The sequence below is a fragment of the Macrobrachium nipponense genome, chromosome 1, assembly GCF_015104395.2.
Source record: "Macrobrachium nipponense isolate FS-2020 chromosome 1, ASM1510439v2, whole genome shotgun sequence".
Classification (NCBI taxonomy): Eukaryota; Metazoa; Arthropoda; class Malacostraca; order Decapoda; family Palaemonidae; genus Macrobrachium; species Macrobrachium nipponense.
The window spans coordinates 148,046,451-148,066,716 of NC_087200.1; the positions used below are offsets into that span (position 1 = coordinate 148,046,451).

Consider the following 20,266-nt stretch of genomic DNA (forward strand, 5'->3'; position numbering starts at 1 on the left):
GGAAAAAAACTGTTTTGCTTTATGTTTTTTAATTAAAATATTTCTTCCTTAGTCTTGGTGCATTCTGATCCAAGCAGTGCTATTATATTATAATGGTTTAATTTCTGACTTATGAGTACTAAGTTGAATTTTTGCAGAATACAATATGTGTTATTTTTTTCCGATTTTTTTTTCATTTATATTGTTTAAAATATCAGAAAACTGTTTCAACATTAAAAAAATAAGACCATAGACTAAAACCAATGTGTGTACTACTTTGGAGTATGTTACACCAATCTATGTCATCAGGACATGGTGATAAACAGTTCATGATGCAGAATTTTAGATTTTTTAATCAATTATTTAATTTTTTACTTATTATTATTATTATTATTATTATTATTATTATTATTATTATTATTATTATTATTAAAGACTGCGAACGGCAATGTGACACCAAATCTGATTTCATTCCTTGCACTGGAACAATAGAGTTGGCACACCTTTTAAAGTGAATGACACATGCCCCCTGACTATCAGTATTATGTCAGAAGAGATCTCACTGGATTTTGGGTTTTGCTTGGCAGTCTACCCATTCCTTGTCGTCATTTCTGACGTCATTTGTCATACTATTATTTCGTCACTGACACAGATTTACTTACTAATCATTTTCTATAAGGACGACACTTATCAGTCAGCGTTCTGTATGTATTTCAAGCGAGGGAGTAAGCTTATTTTCGATCTCGTATTAAACGCCGCCCTATGAACTTTCAAGCTTACCTAGATTCAGTGACTAAAGAAAATGCATTTCAATGGACCAGGTGAATGAAAGCAGTAGGTTGCACGTGCTGTGCGTATGTCGTATATTTATTGACGAGCATAAACGGATTTCGATGAATACTTATTCAGGCTTTCTTTTTAAACAGTTTTGATCAAAAACTGCACCCAAAACTTTCTTGAAAATCCACTGGAGAATGAAAAAAGACAAAATGACGACCAAGAGGAACACTGCCAACACATCCAGCAGTAGTAGTTGCGCCCACGACAGACTCGCAGCCGGAGACCTCAACTTAGGGGCTCCTCTGTGGCGTATGACGTACTCCGTCCAGAACACTGCTCTTTCTATGGGAGAATTCAACTGGTCCTTGTATAATCTAGAAGTCTTCACTGCATTTTCTTTATACCTGACAAAGGCAAAGAGATTGGAATTTGAGCTCTTCCTTCTTCATGAAAGATAGTATAATATTCACGCAGCTTAATCAGATTAAAACAAAATTTCCATATAACCAACTTGGATGTTTCCATAAACAAGTTTTTAAAGCCTCATTTTGCATAAAACAACTTAAATTTCCTTTTATTTAAATGTTATGGGCGAGGGTACAATATAATTTGAATGTTATGGGCGAGGGTACAATATCATTTGAATGTTATGGGCGAGGGTACAGTATCATTAAATGTTATGTGCGATGATACCACATCATTTAAATGTTAAGGACGAGGGTACCACATCACCAGAAAGAATTCTAAGGATAATAGCCATGAATACAAGATGACACTGGCAAGGTAAAATCAATGAAGAAAACAAGAGCAGTGATTTTAACAATAACTATAACTGTACTAGCATAAATTGTTAGTAGCAACAAATTTGGAAGAAAACGAGATTAAAAACTCGGGGACGACCCAGGTCAGTATGGTATGAACAGAACTCAAAAGAAAAAGTAAGAATGTCTCCAGATTTGTCACATCAGCTGAGGAAGGACTTTAATAATGGATTTGAAATGACATACAAAGACCAAGAAGCAGTTAAGTAAAGAGGGAGGCAATTTCTTGGTAGCCAATTAAGTATATCTTCAATTATCTTTTTCGAAACACCTCAAAACATGAAGATGAATATGGTAAAGGAGAGAGTGTCTAAGTATTCCCTCTAGCAAAGGGAGCAAGCGCCCAAGGCCTGATGTAACATAGAATTTGGTGCATGATTACTTAGCTCATTGATAGGAAAATAAATATGGACGTTGTATAAACTGTGACACATTAAAAAAAAATTAATGGTACTGATGAAGCAAAAAACCCTAAATTGTAGAACGTGTAAGCAATCCAACCAAGTAAACCTAACAACTGCATGTTACACAGGAGGAAAATAAATAACTTACTTAGGGTTGTTTATAATTTCCTTTACAGAACTAATGATGAGATCTTCAGATAAATTTTCATAATTAACAGAGAGACCCCATCCATTAGCAACAACTCTGCCGCCATTTCCAGGCTGATCTCCAAACAGGGGCAGTACAACGATGGGAGTCCCATGGTACAACGTCTCTTGCAGACTGAGAAGCCCTCCATGACTTATAAATACTTTCACATTAGGGTGACCTGAAAAGTCATGTAAGAGTTCTATAGATACAGGCTTTCAAATGATATCCAAAAGCAGTGTTTAGAATTAATCTTACTGTTTTCCATTCTAAATTATGAGTTGTTGGATGATTAAAAGATTAAGATACTCACCTAAAATATCTTGCTGTGGGAGCCAGGGCCTGATCATGATATTTTCGGGAATTGCTCCTAAGTCCTTTTCGAATTTCCAAAGAATCCTTTGACTTAATTTCGAAAAAGCTTCAATGAACATGTTTCTGTACTTGATTGGCAATGTCTTCCCTTCTGTAATTGAGCCAAGGCTGAAGTATATTACCCCTGCTGAGCCTGCGCCTTCAATCCATGATACTAAGTCCTAAATTAAAGAAAAATAACATTAAAATACCGTGATTAGATTAAGAGTAGAGAGATATGGAAGCAAAAAGACGATTTATGGTGGGGTATAGAACAGATTTTGAAGACATGCAGCTATTAATACTGTTTCATTAAGAAAGCCTTGTCATCAAGCTCTCAAAGCAAAGGTCTATTAGTTATCATTTGAGGTATACCATTTAAATATGCCATATAGCAAACATTACCTGATAGTCGTGTCTTACCTCTGGTAAAGGTTTGGCAGGTCGACAGTGCATGCTACCTACTTCCACTTGGACAGGCAAAAGGGGAACAGTCAAATCAGTCGAAAAATGATAGTTCATCAGGACGAGAGACTGATTTCTCTCTAGTTCCAAAAGAGGAGGAAGGTCTGGGAAGTGCATGTTGATCTACAAGGAAATAGTCAAGTAGTCAAAATGAATTAATCTTCAGGTCATTCAACTGAATATGTGATGTGTTGGTTTCTATGAATATTTACATAGTGTTAGCAAGATTCACTGCAGTAGACTAACAAATAGAATCTAGAATATAAATGGAATTATAGAGATACATTTATGTTGAAAATAAAACAGCATACAAAAATAAGCAATCTGCTAAGTTAGCTGATAAAATATTCTTAAAAAGTAAATCTCACCTCTTGTTGAACTGCCGGTATAACTTGCCAGTGTCTCCAGTAAAAGGGTCTTGCTATGCTAACAATGGCATTGAAAATTCGTCCAAAAACGTGTTTACAGTCAGGTATGTCAAGTGAATTGGGTATGTATGCTGGGCTGAGGACATTTCCGAGAACAGCACTTTGTCTTGAATCCAAACCACTTGTAGCAATGGTAATAAATGGCATCTCGTGTATGAAGGGGTATATGAACTACAAATAGAGATTGAACCAGGTGAGTTGTGCATAAAAAGGACATAGGCCTTTATTCACAGGTTTGGACGTTATTGGTCCTAGACTGTTTTCTTAAAAAAAAAAATTGCAAACCTAGTAAAGAAAGTCACCGACTGTGTGGAGGAAATTGTGATTTCATTAGGGTTAGCAGAATAGTGTACATAAGTTCTTTATAATAGTAATGTTTAAAATCAAAGTTGAATAGTATAATCTCAGTACAAATGCAAAGAATTAAATCTTACACTTGGCCAGGGGTCTACTTTTCCCGAGACTAAAGTAATCTATAGTTTCTATTTATCAATTTCAAAGAAAAGAATCCTTAAGACTTGACAATTACTACATTAGTCTAATAGTATGTGAATTTCAAGAGTCAGATTAACAAACACTGAGGTGATTTTAAAATTCTGGAGGTAAGCAGGGCAATTTAATTAAGCTGGTATATAATGAAAGGTAAAGGAATCTTCCTGGAGCTCATCAGAACATATTCAGTAGCAATGATGAATCTGCAATTTAAAAGTACACCTCACATGGAACCTGGTAAAGTTTAAGTACTAGAAAAGGATTGGGCCTGATTTGCTAGTTTGATCTTGAGTTAGTCTGTTCAGCACAGGAAAGTATTTTAATTTATTAGTAAAATACCTCTTAACAGAGACTGCAAGGCCATCATCCAGAATTCTTGCTCATGCCAGGTTTAAAAGCATAGTTTTTTTTAGTCATCATCCAGGAAAATAGACCTAAAATGACATGATATCAAGAAATAGTATAAATACCCCTATTAACTGTAGTATGTTAATTATAATTAAATTTGTTTGTTATTTATAATTAAAAGTAGTGGATAACTGAAACTTCAACAGCCCAACTATGCTCTTCCCTGTTGCTAGTGATATTATCATTGGATGTATGTTAAACTGTGCTTGGTATCTCCTTCTCTTTGTACACTTTGTAGAATCTTTGTATGGCATCAGGTCACCACAATGTTGGTTGAGTTACTTCATTTAGCTGGTGCATCAAATCTTAGTCCTTGACTGGGAATGTTACTTACCATGCAAAATCTTTCCTTGGAGTTCCCTTTTATTTATATGTCTTATGTTTTAAAGGATTCTAATGGTCTTCTCCCTTCTACCCCATTACCCTATCATTTGTTGTAGTTTATTAACTGTTGATTGAATGCTAGGCCTTTACCAAAGATTCTGCGATATTTTCACATGGTTTTTGGTATTCTTACCTTGTAAATGCTATGAATGTAACCGAAGAACTGCACTTAAAAGAAAATATGGAATTAGACTACATCTAAAACAAATGCATAATTTGAAATATTTATACCTCATGAAACAGGTGGTCAATGACAATGAGGTCATACTCCTTTCTCTTCCTGTAGAGTTCCTTCACACGAGGCACATGATAAATATCTTTTGCCATCTTACACATATTATCCTTGAGCATATGGTAAGTTCCAAGTACTGTATTTGCATCATTGAACATGTTTATTTTACCTCTCGGATAATGGGGAAGTCCGTGAGGAATCTCTCTGATGTTAGGGTTTTTGTGCTGGATGTCGTAACTGGTCAGCATGTCTACCTGAGGGTAAGAGAACAACGATTATGCTCTGAAGACAGGAACTTCAGTTCTGAGGTGAAGTCCACTTGTTCTCCAGCAATATTCTAGGCTTTTATTCACATTTTTTTCCTTCCTTGACCTGATATATCGCTGTGATTCTTTATGATAACAAACATAAGTATTATCAATTTTTATAGTTTTTAATTTTTTGTCATTCTTAGGTATAAATTAGTTTTCATTTGAACTTTTCAGTCCTTACTAGCAATGCTTTTGGTACTTAATTTATGGCCTCTATCCGCAAGGGCTTCTACCAAGGGCATGAAGACATTCCTGTGGCTCTTGCTTCCCATAGGAAGGAGCATGAGGAACTTGTAGGATCTTTCAGGAGGAAGGAGTTCTGCCCCTCCTATCCCAGTCAGCATCAAGAAGATTAGAACACTACGCCATTTCATCTGCAGAAAAGGTTGGTGTTCGTTGGAGAGGAAAGCATAGATTGAACGTGTTTTTATATTAATCAAACGAAATTGGAAACTTATAATGCATATAAACTGCACATATCCAAACTACACACACACACACACACACACACACACACACACACACACACACACACACACACACACACATCCCGATTGGCATGTAATAAGCATGCATGCTTCATGCCTGAAACTCGTGATCTTCGAGGCGTCACTGACCACAAAGTCCACTGGTAAACTATACCGTCTGTTTTAATTTCAGCATCTTCCAGGAATCCAACATTTTGCACTTGTCTTTAACCGGCAAGAGCTAAGGTTAACAACTCATTACTGTGCCTTTAAGATATCTAAAATAGAAATAACGTGAAAAGAGAACACTTTTCTATATGAATCAAATTTTCCTGTAATACGTCTGAAATTGAAAATATAATTGCAAATGCAATCCTAAAAATGAAACGAACTATTTCTACTTGGTGATTCAACCACTTCACTGGATGATGACCAGACTTTGGTCTCCGAACTCTGGCCTCAGTACTTCACTCCACAAACAAGAACTTATACAGAAAACACACTCGCCCTAACCCCCTCCCTCCTTTCTCTCTCTCTCTCTCTCTCTCTCTCTCTCCTTTTTCTCTCTCTATCTCTCTCTCTCGTCTCTCTCTCTCTCCTCTCTGGCTTTGGAATGAACTGCTCAATTACATACATTAAGCTATCTAACTCTCTCTCTCTCTCTCTCTCTCTCTCTCTCTCTCTCTCTCTCTCTCTCTCTCTGCTTTGGAATGACTGCTCATTACATACATTAAACTATCCTTTAAGCAATGACAAATCATGTATTACCGAAAGGAGAAAGAAAATAGTCGTGAACACTAGCAGTCAAAGAGGATGCTTACCTTGATGTGCTTCGTTAGTTACTCTCTGATTGCTGGCAGTGACAAGCAGAACCAAGTAAAAAATGTGTAAAAGAATTAAAAACATTCTTTTTCCCGTGTTTTCGTCTTTTCTGCAATGTCCGAATGACAGTAAGTTTTCAACTTTTCTTGTGAAGTCATTAATTCCACAAGTGATTTCTAAGCCATGACAATAAACTGAGCATCAACAAAATTTTTGTATTTCGGCGGTCTTCTCCTACTTATTGCAATCAAATCCAACGAACAAAACTAGGAAACTGTTGTTCACTTTTGGACCAAACTCTTGTTTTCATATAATTTGACCTCGTGTGTTTTGTGTGCGAGACATGGTTGGTGTATGGGAGGTAAATCCTAGGAAATTAGAGCTTCCTAATTACATTTAAAAATCAAAACAAATGTTACAAAAAGAAAATATATCAAAACAGATTAATATGGGATAAAATATACAGCTGTAAGAATCACTGGAAATTCCATTCAACATTCATTGGAAACACAAGGCAAATTTGCTTCAAATTTTATACCAAATTGTTAGTCAGCATAACATGACAGTATGCCGGGTGTTTCGAAATTAGAGCCCCCTCCCCTCCACAAAACAAATAGAAAATGTAAATGATGCAAAGTAAATAAGGTAAACGTAATTATCTGAATTAACAATACACATGTTAGCATGTAATCTGTTTGCAATTCAATCTTAATGGTATTTGATATCTATACAGTAATCTTTGGGTTACCTCAAGAATCTGTCACGAGGTTTCATCAAAGCCTTTCCACACGCTGTTGAGATACCATGCTAATACACACAAATATCTGTTAAAGGCAGATACACATACCGGTAAATATAATACTTTTTTCCAAATTTGTGCTTCAATAACAGAATTCGTATGGATGGTCCTACATCTCATCATAAACCACGAGTGGGTAAATATGGTAAAATTATCAAGCAGACTAATAACCTGTATGATGATGTTTTCCATCTCCTGTTTCAGCAATTTTAATATTGTGTTTAAAAGAGATCCCACTGGATTTTGGAAATTGCTTTGCAGTTCTACTAGCTATTCCTTGCTCTTATTACTGACGTCGTGTGTCACTTAAGCATTTAAATCATCACTGAAAGATTACTTTCTGATTTTTAGTTTTTATTTTGAGCAGAAGCTTGCAATCTATAGTAACAGGTAATGTGGTGAACTTTAATTTCGCGTGGAATCAGTGATGGAAGAAAATGCATTTTAATGGACCAGGCAAATAAAAAGCTTTAGATTTTATACATATACTGTATAGATGGCATTTATTTATTGAGAAACATACATAACTGATTTTGATGAAACGTTATTCAGACTTTTTCTTCAAATACTTTTTACTTACACCCAGAACTTTATTGGAAAGCCACAGGAGAATCAACAAAGACAAAATGACGATCAAGAGGAACAAAGCCAACACATCCAGCAGGAGAAGTTGCACCCATGACAGACTTGCAGCAGGAGACCTCAACTTAGAGGCTCCTCTGTGACGTATGACGTACTCCGTCCAGAACACTGCTCGCTCTACTGGAGAAGTTAACTGATCCTTGTATAGCCTTGAAGTCTTCGCTACATTTTTTTTATACCTGGCAAAACAAGAGATTAGAATTTGAGTTCTTTTCCCTTTAACGAAAAGTAAATTGACCTCAGACCGTTTTCAACACTGGCATACCTTACATTTCTTGTGAGGAAGGCTGCAACATCACCCTGATGAACTGCGAGCCAAAAAGTCATGAATACAAGCTGAAATTTGTCAAGGTAAAAAAGGATAAAAAAAATCATCGATACAACCGACTTTTATGGGGAGTGCCAGGTGGAGGAAGGAAGACTCCAGGTTGTTATATCAACTGGAGCTTGGAATTTATGATAGATTTGAAGTAGAAACAAAGCTTGGTGGCGAGGCCGATTGTGTAATGGGCAAGTGTGACTAACTGTTCCCACAATCAGAAGGAGGACACAAACAAGATTTTGGAAGCTGTTGTGTAGGAGCAGTAAACCACATGGTATAATCTGGGTGAAAGAAACAGCAGCATAGATACTGAAATAAACCGTGGAAAATATAATCAGCAAGAATAGGTGTTGAGATCTTATCTTATTTGAGACAGATATATGAATGATAGAGAGGTGAAGAAAAAGTATATAGGTACACATTAAATAATATACGGTACCATAAAAAATATTCAAGTGAGATATGAATAAATTAACTAATCACAGAAGGCCAGAACATACTGATTACAATTGTTATATTTGTCTGTACCACTATGTGATATACATTTGGGTCACAATTGAATCTTCATTGGCTGAATGCCTTGCTTTAATATCTTACTTTTAGATCTGTAGAATGTGTTTATATGATGTCGTTATTTTAAGCGTAGTGAATTCTCATGAAATCTTACCAGCTGATTACTTTTGTTTTTAGGTGTTGCATAAATATTTGTATAGGATTACTTATTATCAACAAATAGAATGAATGATATGGATATTATAAAGGATGACTCTTATTTGAAGAAAATATGCGATACTAATATGAAACCATAACAGCAACATTTACAAAAATGAAAATAAAAACTTACTTTGTGTTGTTCATAACTTCTAGAATTGAACTGATGATGAGATCTACAGATAGATCTTTGTAATCAAGAGACCGACCCCATCCGTTAGCAACTACTCTAGCTGCATTTGTAGGCTGATCTCCAAACAGGGGCAGTACAACCATAGGAGTCCCATGGAATAATGCCTCTTGCAAACTGAGAAGCCCTCCATGGCTTATGAATCCTTTCACATTAGGGTGGGCTGAAAATTCACAAAAGATATCTATAGATATAAGCTCCCATGCAATATCCAAAAGCGTCGGCATAATCTCATTGATTTTCAATTTAAAGTATGAGCCCTGTTGTATGATTAAAAGATTAGAATACTCACCCAAAATATCTTGTTGTGGGAACCAATGGTTAATCATGACATTTTCTGGAATTCCTTCTATACCTGTTTCGAATTTCCAAAGAATCCTTTGGTTTAATTTCGAAAAAGCTTCAATGAACATATTTCTGTACTTGACTGGCAATGTATTCCCTTTTGTAACTGAACCAAGGCTGAAGTATATTACACCTGCTGATCCTGCACCTTCAATCCAAGAATCTAGGTCCTAAATTTAAAAAAAATAGCATTCATGATGTCTTAAGCTAACATAAGAGTAGAAAGATTTTGAGGCAAAAACATGGCTTAAAATGGGACAAAGTTTTGAACTTAATTTATATGACTATGTAATCATAATCTTCATGAAAAAGCTTTACCATCAAACCCTCAACTTGGTGATCCCAGTTTATCATTTACGTATCCATTTTTATATCTATATAGTACAGTGCACTACAGACTGACAGTAGCTATACAGCTTCTCATTCAAATGCATATCAGTCTAGATAGTAGTGTCTTACCTCTGGTAAAGGTTTAGGAGGTCGACAGTGCATGCCTCCTACTTCCACTTGGGAAGGTAAAACTGGGACAGTCAAGCCAATAGAAAAATGGGAGTTCAGCAAGACGAGACTCTGATTTCTCTCTATTTCCAGAAGAGGAGGAAGGTCTGGGAAGTGCTCATTGACCTATAAGAAAAGAAAATCAAACAATCAATCAGAATGACTAATCATCCAATCATTCAGCGTACAGTGAGTTGGTTTCCCTATCAGATTGAATAGTTTTAACAAAATTTATTGTACTAGAACAATAGATAAAATTAGGGATAGATTATGATAACAATATATGTATTTTGAAAATAAAAGTCTTCTGTGTATTGGAAATAGGCCTCTTAAGAAGTAGTATATCTCACCTCTTTTTGTATTGCAGGTATAGCATCCCAGTATCTCCAATAAAAGGGAACTACTATACTCGCCACTGCATTGGCAAGGCGTCCAAAAACATGTTCTAAGTTAGGATCATAAAGGAAACTGGGCATGTAGGCTGGGCTCTGTAGGTTTCCCAGGACAGCACTCTGTCTTGGATCCATGCCGTTGGTAGCAATGGTGATGAATGGCATCTCGTGCACAAACGGATAAGAGAACTAGAAATAAAAATGGAGGGAGCTGAATTGTTTGCATAGAAATGCCAAAAGTTTCTATCCACTGTTTTTGAAGTTGTATACATTTTTCTGCTACAAACTAGCTACCAGCTGTCTTTTCATAACAACAACAGGCGGTTGTAGTTTGACCAATTCTTGGATTGCAAGGAGCAAATCATAATTTTCTAAATGTCATGACGATGTACCAGTTGTTTCATCATAGAAAACAATCTTTTATAATAATCTTGAGTAATCATTACAGAGGAAATGAACTTTACCACTCTTGGCAAAGTTATCATACAATCCCCCTGAATGTGCTTACAAGTTTTGACTACCTTGTGGAGATGCTGGTCGAGTCTGTCTTTAGTTATTTCTTGATCCCAAACATGCTTTACAAATTTTGTAATGGCACTTGTCTTATGTGCCTAATAGAGACGCCCTTACTTTACAGTAAATATGCTTTACTTCTCTAATCCTTTTTGTCGTTATGCTAGAATCATAATTATTTTTACCAGTCTTCTCTACTTCAAAATGACACTGGTTCACTACAGACATTTCACCAGCCCTATCTCCCACATATTGTAATATATTTCACCAGCCTTATCTTCACTGTAGCGACACTTAATATTTGATATGCTTCATCAGGATTATCTGCATTGCAGAGATACTGATACAAATTGATTTCTCAAGCTTTTATGCTTTGCAGAATTACTGGTTCTGTAGATAATTTTTACTGGTACGGATATTGTTAACTTTAAAGTTATTCTAGTATGCTGAATATGCTTTAATTTATGCTTTGTGAGTCATGACTGCCTTACAGGCTCTGGCATTTTAAATATACTTTACAGTTTATTGGTATTATATAGTTAAACTGGCAAAGGGACACAAAAAAACAAGTAGAGAAACATGACTGACTTATAAAATCAGGAACTAAACAGGAAAACATCATCAAGCCATTATGTCATTATGTCATTTGTAGCTGGAATGAAGTCACTGAAATCTGAAAGTACAACATGCAGGGAACGATGTGAAGATTGTACAGGAGGAAAGGTTTTGTCCTCTTGTGCTTTTTTATCTTCAGTTAGCTGTTTGTGACACCTTTTACAACTGGGAAATGGTGAAGGGAAGTATATTAAAGTTCTTTGGAGTAAGAAAACTAATATAACTGAACTGAAAAAAAACATTTGTTCCTACAAACCGTCGGTTCTTTACAATAGGAATTACTTAAGGCAAAGCCTGGACTCGGCCACTGAATTTTTAATCAAAACAGTACGGTAATTAACTACCATCCAGTCATTGATTATACCAAGACCGGGGTTGAGCATTCAATTTGGTTTCGTCTACCGTCTTGTGAGCAGGATTCGCTTCACTCTGCCTGACTGTCTTGCTGGATTTTCACCGCTTCTTTCCCGGTGGGATTTTTATTTTTTGTTTGTGAATGCTGTTTGTGTAGTTTTGTTTGAGTTGTTAATATGAACCCTCAATAAACCCTAGATCTCCAGCCTTTGTTGCCATCTAATTCCCACAGGCGTTGCCTGGGAGTAGAGAGCAAGAAATGCAATAAAATTAGAGCCTTGGTGGAAGTAGATCCACATACTTTGTGTGCTTCTTGCCAAGGCATTGATTGTGATGGCAATATAACTTGCACTGTGTGTTGCTCATGGTCCGCTGCCCAGTGAGAGAAGTTTGCTGGGAGGAGGAGGAGTTATGTCAGAAGACCAAAATCCTTGGAGGGAAGCGTTTTGCCCCCTTTTACTCTGTACTTGACCCTTCTTCCTCATCCATGTCCCCTAACAGTCGTCCTATGTTTGCTGATATCCCTCCGGGGGAAGCTTATCTCTCCTCTTACCTTCCCAATGAGTTGCGGGGGAAAGGGGAGGAAGGAGCTTTGGTTTTGGGCCCAGCCCGAGCAGTGCTCCTCCTGGGATCTCTCCTTACCCCAAAGGTCCTTCTTCGGATCAAGGATGGACCCCTCCTCCTAACACGACTTTTTCATTCTGCAGGTGAGGTGCCAGGCATGATCTTCCCTGGGCCTCATGGGCTCCCGTCAGTGACATTGCTGCTGGCTCACCTGAACTGCGCTCCCAGCAGCTCTGCCACTCACTTGGTAGCTCCCCCCTACCACCACCACTACCTCCCAGCCCAGCTCCTCCGCTCCCCCGCACCTGGTCTTGTCGCTCCAGCTGACAAGCGTGTCTGCTTCCGTGGGTGGCGGCCATCTGCTGCCTTCCGTTGCCTTTCCAATGTCACCTCCCAGGTTCTTCCTCCCCTGATGTTGCCAGAAGTGACAGTGATGCCAGCCATGCTGAGGGTGGGCCCTGCCACATCAGAGCGCACTCTAGGTCACTGCCTGGTCCCTCCTGTGAGTACATGACCTGCTGTAAATCCCAGACTGGCTACCATTTCTGAATGTGCCTGTTCCTGGACCTGCTTCTGACTCTGCTACTGCCCCTGTACATGGGCTGTCTCACTCCGATGCTCCCTGGATGGCTCTCACCTCTATCCTGCAAAAGCTGTCGAAGAAGAAGAGATCGAGGAAGGTGTCTTCATCGTCTTCTTCTTCCTTGTCTTTGTCGTCGTCGTCTTCATCTGCCTCCTCCTCTCCTCCCCCTTTGAAGGTTCCTCAACCTAAGAAGGGGAAGATCACCTCTCTGCCCCCCAAGAAGTCTCGTGTCGAAACTTCGAAGGGTCTACATTCCTCCTCTAGGAGGAAGGCACTTGGCTCTCTTGTTGGCTCACCCTCTACCTCAGGAGTGGGAACCGAAGCTTCGCCTCCAGAGGCAAGGGCCTCGGGAGCCTCTGGAACCTGAACAAAAGATTGTTCTCCAGCTCTGGGTTCTGAAGGTGCTGCCGGAGGAACTGGAGATGTGTTGGGATCTTGTTCATGAGTTTCCTCGGATGTGCAACCGTCCAAGGGTGGTAGCACATCCACTGACATGAACGCTGGATCAGCTCCCCGTTGGGACAGTGGCATGAAGGAGAGAAAGGATCAAGCGACGTCAGACCCACCTGCAAAGACCAAGGATGGTTCTTCGTCAGGAACCAAGAATGTTGCACCTCCCTACGGAAGGAGCAAGGGGAGAGACGAAGAGGAGGTCCTCTGTTCAGTCCTCTCCACCAGGGGCTTCGGCCTTGAAGAGCACTGGGGTGTGTTGTGAGCAGGATGCACTTTCTTGCCAGGAAGAGAGCCGTGTCTCCGCCGGCAGCAGCGCTACTCACAAGAAGACCGCAGCTCCCACCAGCGTTGCTACCAGTCCTGCTACCAGCACTGCTACAGTGAGGCAAGAGCAATCACATTCTCTTTGGGAGTCCGCATCGTCAGTACGATCGCGTTCCCCTAGACACACACTCTTGTCACCACTGCGGGTTGTTACAAGTGCGTGGCTCACCCCACCTGACAGCAGCGCTGCTAGGAGGAGTGAAGGCGCCTGATCCACCTCTCCTATTCCCTCTACTTTCTCAGGATACACCGGGAGAGGCAAGGAGAATAGCAGGAAGCCTGTGGAGTGCTCTCCATGCTAAATTCATAGAGCATGGATCAAAGGGGTCTGGCTTGGTTTCTCTGCATGGAGGAGTAGATTGGGAAGACCGATGCGTGGAAAAACTTGGACACCCCCGAGATACAGAAGACTTTTGCAGAGATTGTCGCACTGATTCGTCAGCACAATTACTTCCTCTACAGGAGATTGTCCCTCTTGCCTCGAATCCTTTTGTGGACCCAAGAGGCTTTAGTTGAATGCATGTTGGATCAGGTGACTGATCTTGTCTCGGGGCAAGAGAATTCCCTTAGATCCAACCGTTCGGATCGGTTGCTTCCTCCTCCTCTACGCCAGAGGCGCTTCTATACGCATTTGGACAGGCCTCTACCGACTAAACAGGTTGACCCAGACCTGCAGCATCTATCCGCTGAGAACATTTCTCTCTCGCAACAGGAAACAGCGACATTGGAAGCCACCGCTATGGCAGCTCTCCAAGCAGCCTCCTGGCTGGACCTCTGGTTGTTCACAGTATCCAAGGGTGCTGTTTCCTTCAGGAGACTGTGCCAGCCTGAAGGTAGGGCAATTGCCTACCTGGCCCACCAGACTGCTAACCTGTGGGCGGACCTGGTACTCAGGAGGCACGGTGCTGCTCTCTCTTGAGTATCCAGGTCTCTTGGTTCCGATTCGGTTTGGGCACTAAGAAATGGACCATTGCTGAGTTCTGCCTCTCTCTTTGATAGAGAGCAGGTAGATGCTGTGGTGGACAAGCGGAGGAACAAGGACAAGGACCTGTTTGTTCACCAGGCAGTAGGGAAAGCATCTCCGCCCAAAGACGAATCTTCTCTCCCCTTTCAGACCAATTTCCAGTCAGGACGAAGAAGGAAAGGGAAGAACAACAACAAGGGAAACGCTAGGGCTGGCATTTCCCCACAACTGCTGCCATTGGTGGTGGGTGTCTTATCAAGCCATTGGGCAACTTGGCAGCGATACGGAGTGGAGACCTGGGTAGATATTGTCCTTCAGGAGGGCTATCTGCTTCCTCTCTAGTCCCTGCCACCCCTCGCCAACCACCCATTCCAGCTTCTATGCTATGTAGTAGGATCTGCGAAACACCAGGTATTGCTGCAAGAAGTGCAAGCAATGCTGAACAAGAGCGCTATCGAAGTCATGCCGGACGGGTCTCTGGGATTTTACAGCTAAGTCTTTCTTGTAATGAAGACTTTGAGTGGTTGGAGACCAGTCGTAGACCTTTCTCCCCTGAACCGGATTGTTCGCCAGACTCGATTCAAGATGGAAATAGCACGATCGGTGTTGGCATCCATCAGGGAGAATGACTTCATGCTTACGGTGGAACTAAAGGATGCATATTTTCAAATACCCATCCACCAGCTGTCCCGCATGTTCCTCCGCTTCATCCTCAGGGAAACAATTTACCAGTTCAAGGCACTATGCTTCGGACTGTTGACCACTCCCCAGGTCTCAGCTTGGGTACATTCGAACGGGGTACGTCTCATGAGGTATCTTGATGATTGGCTGGTCCTGGTGAGCTCCCGCTCACAGTTGCTACAGGACAGGGATCAACTTCTTTATTTTTGTCAGAATCTAGGGATCCTGATAAACCCGGAGAAGTCTGATCTCGAACTCATGCAGAGGACATTGTAATTGGGCATGCTGATATATACAGTAGCAGCAAGAGTCTTCCCCTTGGACTCTCTTATCAGCAAGTTCAGAGATGTAGCATGGCTGTTCTTGTCAAGTCATGACTTTGGCAAGTCATGATCGGTCACCTATCGTCCTTGGAGAAGCTGGTCCCTCACAGATGTCTTCACCTGCAGTCTTCAATGGAGACTCAGGAACTTTTGGTCGCAGTCACGAGAGCCTCAGTCTTTCCTTGTTCCTCTCTCGCAGGAGGTAAGGGAGGACCTGGATTGGTGACTGGACGACAGGAACATCACTGTAGGAATAGGTCTGACCACTCCCCGACAGGACATGCTCCTGTTCTCGGATGCATCCAACGAAGGGTGGGGCGCACACCTGGAAGAGTTGCTGACTGCAGGAGGTGGAACAATACAACAAGCACCTTCACATTAACGTTTTTGACCTCAAGGCAGCCTTCCTGGCTCTCCAAGAGTCCCAGGAACGAGTGATGGGACACTTCGTGTTGTTGATGAGCGACAATACCACAGTAGTGGCATTTATCAAAAAGCAAGGGGGGCTTGTCTCCCTCAAGCTCTACAGGATGTACCTGTCAGCCAGGTACATCCTTGCAAGAGGAAGATAATGGCAGACAAGCTCAGCCGCCAGAATCAGATGGTAGGAACCGAGTGGTCTCTACACCAGGGCATAGCAGAAAGGCTCTTCAGCTTATGGGGCCGTCCAATCATAGACTTGTTCGCCACTCAGTACAACAGGAAAGTGGAAATCTGCTCGGTTGTGCCGGACCTGTGGGCAGCAGCAAAGACACGTTCCAACACCCGTGGGACAACCTGGAAGCTTACACCTTTCCCCCATTCTGCCTGATTTGAGCCATGTTCAACAGGGTGCGGATCACGTAGAATTTACGGATGATTCTAGTGGCACCCAAATGTGAGACCATCTGGTATCCCAACCTTCTGGCTCTTCTCTCCGATGCACCAGGAAAGATTCCCCTGTGGCAGAACCTGCTGTCTCAACTGCACGTAGAACGGTACCATCAAGCAGTAAAGTCCCTGTGTCTTCACGCTTGGAGGTTATCCACCATCTCTTACGAGCAAGATGCTTTTCATGTCAAGCAGCGACAGAGATGGCTGGATACCTCAGGAAATCCTCTGCAGCAGTTTACCAGGGAAAGTGGGCCGTCTTCTGTGGTTGGTGTTGTAGACGGGGTATCTCTGGTCAGAGCCACCATTCAGCAGGTCACGGACTTCCTAGTCTACCTTTGCCGAGAGAAGCTTTTCAGCGGTAGAGTGCTATAGGGTAGCCTTAGCCTTAGTCCTCAAGCTGAAGGGGAAAGATATTTCATCTTCTTTTGAGATTTCTCTCCTCATGAGGAGCTTTGAGAGGTCTTGCCCACCTAGGGATCTCAGGCCTCCTGCGTGGGATGTGACTCTCGCACTGCAGAGCCTGACTCATGTCCCGTATGAGCGGCTTCGAGAGTCGTTGGACAGGGATCTGACTCTCAAGACCGTCTTTCTGCTGGCCCTGACATCAGTGAATTGAGTAGGCTCGCTCCATGGACTATCCTTCGACGTTAAACACACAAGAGGTAGGGATTGGTTACGCTAGAATTTGTCCCAGAATTCATAGCAAAGACTCAGAATCCTTCGGTCCCTGATGCTAGATTTGAGTCTTTCTCCATCCCCTCCCTCAGTGACACTGTTGGTGATGACCCAGACGAGATGCTACTCTGTCCAGTTAGAGCACTACTGTGCTACCTGAAGAGGACTCGACATCTTTCACCTGAGTGTCGACAATTCTTCGTTAGCACCGGAAGTTTCAAGAAAGAAGTGTCCAAGAACACTGTCTCTTTCTGACTTTGTGGGACGATCATGAAAATGTACTCTGCTGCAGGCGACGACACCGGTACCCTTCGTCTGAGAGCTCACAAGGTCAGGAGCATTGCCCTGTCCCTCGCCTTTTGGAAGATCATGTCGGACTACCTTCACCTCTCATTCATCATCATCATCATCCAGGTGCCATATCCCCAAGGATGTCGGCAATCATGGCTCACCATTCCTCTCTATTTCCAGCTCTCTGCAGGAACTGAGCTGCAGACATTCTTCCTCCAGTCATTCTCATTACCTTCGGGATATTGCCCACGGTCCTTGGACACTTTTTCCTTGGGACCAGTGGTGGCTGCTCAACAAGTTATGTAGCTTAGCCAGTTCCTCTAACAGGACAGATTAGCATCTGGTCTCGTTGTACAGTAGGATTGAGTATTAATGCAGTGACTGGCTCTTCGTCATCCCTTTCATCCTAATCTTTCCCTTCGGGCAGAGAGTATGCGGACTTTTACTTGCTGGACCGAGCACAGATGCAGGTAAGGCACTCCTTAGAGTAACCTTTCTATTCCTTACTTAGTAATAGAAGCACATATTCCCTTACAAGGTGGAAAAGGGGGGTCCTGACATAGACAAACCCATTGCTTTGTTTTTGCCTGTACAGTGGGCCCCCCGTATTCGCGTTCTCCGGATTCGCGGACTCACACATTCGTGGATTTCTCTCGGGAACGTTTCCCCGCATTATTCGCGGAAAATTCGCGCATTCGTGGTATTTTTCTATGAGAAATATCCTCAAATTCCTGGTTTTTGTGATCAATTTCATCATAAAATGCACTTTTTGTGATAAAACTATTAAAAAAACCAAGTATGAACATTTTTAGTGGTTTTTCTTGAGTTTTAACTAACTAAATAGGCTGTTTTTAGCGTTTTTATAGGGGTTCCAAACATTCGCGGGTTCTAACTATTCATGGGGGGGTCTGGTACGCATCCCCCACGAATACGGGGGGACCACTGTAGTCTCTTTTATTCTTTAAGGAGAAGCCCAGAAGACTGTCTCTGATCCTGCAGTTCTATAAGTCTGATTAGAGGTTAGTGGCAGGTCCCTCTCCTTTGCTGTAAAGTCCAGGAGAAGAGCCCAAGTAGGCTGAACACCAGTTGGTTCACAGGAGCTCTCTCAGATTCCTCCCACCAATCAGTGAGTCTTCCTATTGTAAAGGACCGACGGTTTGTACACCGCGTAGGAACAAATCACTGTTTTTGAAAGTAAATTGTATTTTTCCTAACTATACAAACCTAGGTCCTTTACAGACACTGCCCACCTGAAGCCACCACTCATTCTGTTACCTGTGCCAAAAGCAAATCGAACGCTCAACCCCGGTCTCGGTATAACCAATGACCGGATTTTAGTCAACTACCGTACCGCCTTGTTTGAAAATTAAGCGGTCACGTCCAGGCTTTGCCCTAAGTAGTTCCTATTGTAAAGGGCCCAGGTTTGTATAGTTAGGAAAAATACAATTTACTTTCAAAAATTGGGATATTGAAAATTTCTACAAGCCTTCATAATCTTCCTGATAACCCAAGTGACGTCTTTGATTGTTTTGTTTTGAAGACTACTTGAAACTTTTTCCATTTTCTCGCTATTGAAGATTCTGCACCATCATTCATCTGTTGCAGTAATGCCAAAACCAATATATACAAGCCATGTTTACATTAGGGCAAGGTGCACAGCTCTGCAGACGGCCTCAGTGAGTACCTATCATCTTGGTGGCTAATGGCAAAGCCTATAAATACTTTTTTGGTGATGGAAGTCTCAGACAGCTTAATTTTCCCAAATTAGTGCAACTTGCTTAATAATGCCAGCTTATTGTTCAGCTCATAGCTATAACAACGACAAGATGTTCGAAAAGCAGATCCCCAGTCTACTTGCCCATAACAACATCATGTCTCAAATGCTGGGCAAAGTTGAGAAGCAGTATCTTCCAGACAAGTTGTATTCTGCCTGGCTCATCAAGACGGAAGTCTCTTGGATTCCATCAGCTGGCTCTATATATTCACTGCAGCCTCTACTACTATTTCAAATTCGAGACCAGAAAAATGCTTACTCAAAGCAACAAAAAGAACAGAAAAGCATAGCTACTTCAGCATTTATAGTGTGCCCATGTACGTGTGATTGTTTATATTGAACATAACGTATGTTTTTTTCCAGTTACCACTGCCACATAGGTTTAATTATGCGTGATCATAATTTCAGTCTGCATTGGATGTATAAAAAAAATGATCAATAAAAATGATCCATTTATTGGTCTAGTTAATACTGTACAGCTTGAGATCTGTCCATGCTATTTCACAATTTCCAGGTAGCCTTCATAATAAGTCCTACATATTACACTATATATGTCATCAGTGTCTGTGTTTTAGTAGATAATGCCATTGTGTATACGCCATGCAGTAGAGCTTCATTGTTGGAATACTTACATCTACTGGGCTTATTTATTGTATTTTCTGTATAATTGTAAGGGTTGTGATCGTAAAAAATGGCAAAAGAATAACTATCATACATAATTATATTAAACAATGTTGGATGTCATGTAAATAATACTGTACATGTTCTACATTTTGTTGTATAGATATAATAAAAGATTTTAATGAAATATTGCATTTGTTTAATAACAGTTAAAAAAAAGCCAAG

The 20,266-nt window shown here is 41.0% G+C and overlaps 2 protein-coding genes across 11 annotated transcripts in view; both read right to left on the reverse strand.

The window, feature by feature from the left end:
• Nucleotides 1-818: 818 nt before the first annotated feature.
• LOC135219742 (UDP-glycosyltransferase UGT5-like) lies at nt 819-6,252 on the reverse strand. 4 transcript variants are annotated; one of them, XM_064256769.1, is made up of 8 exons: nt 6,105-6,252; nt 5,449-5,619; nt 4,934-5,184; nt 3,359-3,589; nt 2,949-3,113; nt 2,485-2,707; nt 2,133-2,352; nt 819-1,163 (listed from the first exon to the last, which is right to left on the reverse strand). In XM_064256769.1, the coding sequence occupies exons 3-8, from the start codon at nt 5,180-5,182 to the stop codon at nt 881-883; spliced, it is 1,371 nt and encodes a 456-aa protein (XP_064112839.1). In that variant the 5' UTR covers nt 5,183-5,184; nt 5,449-5,619; nt 6,105-6,252; the 3' UTR covers nt 819-880. The 4 variants fall into 4 exon arrangements, with proteins under 4 accessions (XP_064112839.1, XP_064112838.1, XP_064112837.1 ...); XM_064256768.1 differs by having other exon boundaries at nt 4,934-5,188; nt 5,427-5,619; XM_064256767.1 differs by lacking the exon at nt 6,105-6,252 and adding an exon at nt 5,888-6,036 and having other exon boundaries at nt 5,445-5,619.
• A 1,544-nt stretch (nt 6,253-7,796) lies between these two features.
• LOC135219737 (UDP-glycosyltransferase UGT5-like) overlaps nt 7,797-20,266 on the reverse strand; it is a 49,448-nt gene continuing 36,978 nt past the window's right edge. For 2 of the 7 annotated variants that reach the window (XM_064256748.1, XM_064256749.1), the window contains exons 4-8: nt 10,392-10,622; nt 10,003-10,167; nt 9,491-9,713; nt 9,142-9,361; nt 7,803-8,154 (exon numbers count right to left, since the gene is read on the reverse strand). In XM_064256748.1, coding sequence (XP_064112818.1) covers nt 7,878-8,154; nt 9,142-9,361; nt 9,491-9,713; nt 10,003-10,167; nt 10,392-10,622 — 1,116 coding nt within the window. In that variant the 3' untranslated portion in view covers nt 7,803-7,877. Of the gene's footprint in view, nt 8,155-8,180; nt 8,607-9,141; nt 9,362-9,490; nt 9,714-10,002; nt 10,168-10,391; nt 10,623-20,266 lie in introns of those variants that run through there. The other 5 variants (XM_064256743.1, XM_064256745.1, XM_064256744.1 and 2 more) reach the window with 5 other exon arrangements.